Source organism: Schistocerca gregaria, chromosome 5 (genome assembly GCF_023897955.1).
Source record: "Schistocerca gregaria isolate iqSchGreg1 chromosome 5, iqSchGreg1.2, whole genome shotgun sequence".
In the NCBI taxonomy this organism is placed as follows: Eukaryota; Metazoa; Arthropoda; class Insecta; order Orthoptera; family Acrididae; genus Schistocerca; species Schistocerca gregaria.
Window position 1 is genome coordinate 65,415,039 of NC_064924.1, and position 4,424 is coordinate 65,419,462.

The 4,424-nt window shown below is 39.9% G+C and overlaps 1 protein-coding gene across 1 annotated transcript; it reads right to left on the reverse strand.

The window, feature by feature from the left end:
- Positions 1-211: 211 nt before the first annotated feature.
- Positions 212-4,047, reverse strand: LOC126271880 (RNA-binding protein spenito). The gene is made up of 2 exons (XM_049974233.1): positions 3,700-4,047; positions 212-3,593 (listed from the first exon to the last, which is right to left on the reverse strand). The coding sequence occupies exon 2, from the start codon at positions 3,531-3,533 to the stop codon at positions 1,242-1,244; it is 2,292 nt and encodes a 763-aa protein (XP_049830190.1). The 5' UTR covers positions 3,534-3,593; positions 3,700-4,047; the 3' UTR covers positions 212-1,241.
- Between the last annotated feature and the right edge of the window lie 377 nt (positions 4,048-4,424).

Genomic DNA, 4,424 nt, shown 5'->3' on the forward strand with positions numbered 1-4,424 from the left:
TGAATTACTAGCACTTCACTGGTACACAAACTGATGATTTCCATTGAACACCTACTATCACCATGAGCTAACTTCATTGCTTTAACTGTAAACTGGAGTCAAAATGTTATAACACTACCATGCCTTCATCCTTTGACCACTTGTGCACACACAAGACCACTTTAATTGATAATGTAAAACAGAGGCACTAGGGTAAATGATAAATTCGAAATTGGACTGCAAGAAATTCTATTTGTCACATTCTTGGGTTTCACACAGACACACACACACACTTCACACTTTGCTCAGGGTTAAATGTTACAGCATACTTTCATACTCTGAAATACACATAACTTTTACTTTGAGGAAATGTAATACACTGACAAATACGTGATTCAAGCTGAGCATTGTAACAACTGTTTACACATTCACTGTTACACTTGCCACAATGCACTAACACAAAACACTAGATAGATGAAGATACAGGGTCCAACAATGTCTCACTGAACTGCAGCTCACAGCACTTGGCACAGTTCTGTATCAAATCAATTATGTTACCACATCACACAAATACTCACTCCACAATCTGTCACAAAAATTTAATCAATATGAACCACAACATCTAGCCTATGCGTACAGTGATTATGTCTCTACCCCGTACCTTTGGACATCTTACACCACAAAATCTTACTAGATGTGTACAGAATTGCTTGCAGGTTTTTAATTTAAGGTTTGAAAATATACATTCAGAGATATAACCGAAAAAAATTAAAAAAGTAAAACAAAATAATATATCTTAATATTACAATTTAACATGTAACATACAAACTACGTCATCCTATGCTGAAGAAGCTGCAAATACAAAACAGAACATGAAAAAAACAAAAGAAAGAAAAAAGAAAAAGAAACTTGGTCAACTCTTGCACAACAATATGACTCTGGCTCCTATGTACTGCACTGTTTTCACCACTACCAATATCGGTATTGTAAATATGTTTTGAAAACAAACTAGCCACTGCTGATTTCTATATTAAGCGGTCACTGTTGAGCTGCCAGAGTTCTTAAGTCTTAATGGTACATCATAATACCATAATATGAGCACATATATGCCATTAATTCTTTGAGAAAGATCTACATAGAGCACAAGATACTATGAAATGATAATCTTTCATGATAGCTTCAGCATGCATATACCAACAATATGCCAAAGCAAAGAGCAAGATCTGAAACTGTCACACTTTTACATGGAGTAATGTTGTACATTATGCATTTCCACCTCTTACAACTACTATAACTAAATGATCTTCTTTCAGTCCTTCCTCTGAAAGATTTGGGGCTGTTCGTTTCAACAACTCTGTTGAAAATGGGCAAGGAGGAAAAGCGTACAATACACCAGTAGCCTCAGTGTCCTTATTGAGAAGGGATATAACACCTGCAGCTTCCTTTTGTTTTAAATATGAAACTAAGTTTCTCAATGGTCTAGTCTGTACAGAAGTATCCTCAGCTGCCACTTGATTTGTAGATCCTGACAAACCTAAGAAAATTGCATGTGAACTTGAAGACGAAATTCTCTTTGATACGTCCTCTAGTTTTGGCTGATCTAAGCGTAAGCGTTGTGTGATTCTTAGATGATTCTTCCCCTCCTCATCTTTTAGCAAAGTGGTCACAATTTCCGTGTCACCATCAGTCAAATGAAATTTTGCAGGGAAAAGCGAATTTTTCAAGATTAGTGCACCCTGCCACATTGCAACACATTTCCTGGCAAGCTCAGGCAACGTTCGAGCACTACCTAGCATTCCATTTCTACGACCGTCTGAACCAGAATCACTCTCAACAGAATGTCTTCGTGGGGAGTGGGAACCTGATCTGTCAACCCCTGGTTCAGCAGAACCTGCACGTCTCGGCTGAGTGGGCATTTCATACTCTATCTCTGGCAATGGTCGCCTACCTGTCCATTCAGCACTGTATGTATCAGCTGGGAATCCACCTCCACGAAATGCTCCCCTACCTCCACCCCTTCTATCATGCCATGGCATACCTCTTCCCCTGAAGCCACCACCTCGTGGTGGTCCATAACCAAAGTCACCTTCAGGCCATGGTTCATAGACAGGCTCATAGCTTCCAAATTCATCACGTCCAGGAACTCTGTTCCTAAAATCTCCCCCAGCTGGTATTTCTTCAGGAAAAGGTCTAGGTTTGTAATTAGTGTAAGTAGGCACCACATCGGCAAAATCTGCACGTAATCTGTGTTCTGGACCACCAAGGGGAAATCCACGCATTTCTTTGACAGCAGCAGTAGCTGCATCGATAGAATCATAAAGGATATATGCATTTGTATCTCCTTTCACATAGTCTATTTTCTTTATGGCACCAAACCTATCAAATTCTCTTTCTAACTGGGATATTGATGTCCAAGGACCAAGGCCTCCAATCCAAATTCTAGTTGTTGGATTTGCCTTACCATAGCCAATTTTACACTGGAACTTTCCAATATACTGACCAGAAAGTTCTACTTTCGACCTATGTGCCATGTCCAAATTCTGAAAGCGAACAAATGCATATGCATTGCCTGTTCCTGGTGGCGGACGTTTAATATCAACATCTTCCACAATGCCATAACGTCCAAATATCCTACGCAACTCTTCTTCAGATATGTTTATCTCTAAATTTCCAGCAAACAATGTTCTAGTAGCTAGAGGATCATCTTCTGGAGGAACATGATGTAAATAGTTAGGAAACTTATCTTTTTTGTTTTCAAATTTTTCAAAATGGGGATGGGGCTTGAAACCTCCTGGAACCATATGCCTTGGTGGACCATAATGATGTGGTGGACCCGGAGGAATATGAGGTGGGCCATGGTGCACTGGTGCTCTCATAAAATCATGATGTGGTGGAGGGGGGCCTTCTCTACGAAATTCTCGATGAGGAATACCAGGAGGTGGACCATATGATCTCTCATACCTACTACTTTCACTTTGTCTGTGCCTCTCTGGCCCCGGAGATCGTGATCTCTGATGATAGTATCTGTCATACTCAGGACTAATACTTCTCTGCCTGCTTGGTCCTCTTCTGTATAAATCGCTTGAACTTCTGCTATCATACACAGGTTCCACTAATGCCACTTTATCAAACAGAATAATTCGAGGCTTACTATGTTTAGCGTCTCGAGCATCTTCTGAACTTCTAAAGCAGACGTATGCAACTCGCTCATCAAGATCATGTGATATCCTTACACTCAGCTCACCAAATTTTTTATACTCACGATATAATGTATCTTTAATTACGTCGTCACTAGCTTTTGGATGCAATGCACTAACACATAAAACCTTATAACTAGGATATGATCTCTCGGACACATCTCTTGATCGTCCATAATCGTCTCTGTGTGAGCTTTCCGAGGGGTATCGACCCCTGGGGCTTGGAGATCTGCCGCGACTTCTTCTTCTTATCCTTTCTGGTGTAATCCGCTCGTCGGAGCTATCGTCATACCTCCCAATACTCGATCTTGATCTCTTGCTTCTTGGAGGTGTATCCCGGTCCGAACTCCTCTTCATAATTCGTCACCTTTTTCACACCAAATACTCACAAACCGAGTTCAACCGAACGGCACTAACCTGGAAACCAACGATTTTTTATACTACGTGTATCCATGCGCGCATTTTGATGTTCAAATTACACTATTATGGTCACCGTAAACAATAATATTTACACAAAGCATACCAGTTGCACCTCGTTAACTGCTAATCAAATCTGTTCTCACAAATTACACTCAAACAACACACACACATTAAATTATAGGCACTACTTTCGCTTCCTTCCAGCGTCCCTACGATGCCAAATATTCACGAAGATGTCAAAGACGACATTTATCTGACAGAAAATATCCTAGATCGATTGCAACCAAGGCAGTGTAACGCCAAGCAACCTCAGACATGAATTACTGGCACATTCATCCCCCTCACCATTGTCGTTAACGTCATGTTAACCGTTTCCACATGCTGCACTTGGAACCTCTATATTAAAGTTGGCGAAAAACGAACTTATTTTTACGGGAGTTAATGTAGTTGTCAAGAGCCCTTAGTCAAAGAGATTATAGTGACGAAAAGAAAAGGAAGGAAGTGGACCCACAAATGTTGGGTATCTCGTAGAAATCGCATCGTTCGATAACAATTTTCGAATGAGTAATATTAATGTTGTAATATTTTTGAGCCATATATACAAGAGTGTAATATCTGTATGCCAGATACCATGGCAGCCCACATTAAATTAAAAATAATATTGCGATATATGGAAATTGGAAACACCTTATCATTGCAATACACGCACGTAAGACATTTTTATATGAAGTACGGGATGCTGTGCAATACTACACTGAAGGTGTATCGGAAAATAACATTTTTGTCTCAACAGGAGTACTTTTTTGAGTTATACGGGATTGTGTTACT

Excerpts from the sequence above, each read along its gene's own strand:
- LOC126271880 (XM_049974233.1), bottom strand. The coding sequence starts at position 3,533 with ATGAAGAGGAGTTCGGACCGGGATACACCTCCAAGAAGCAAGAGATCA.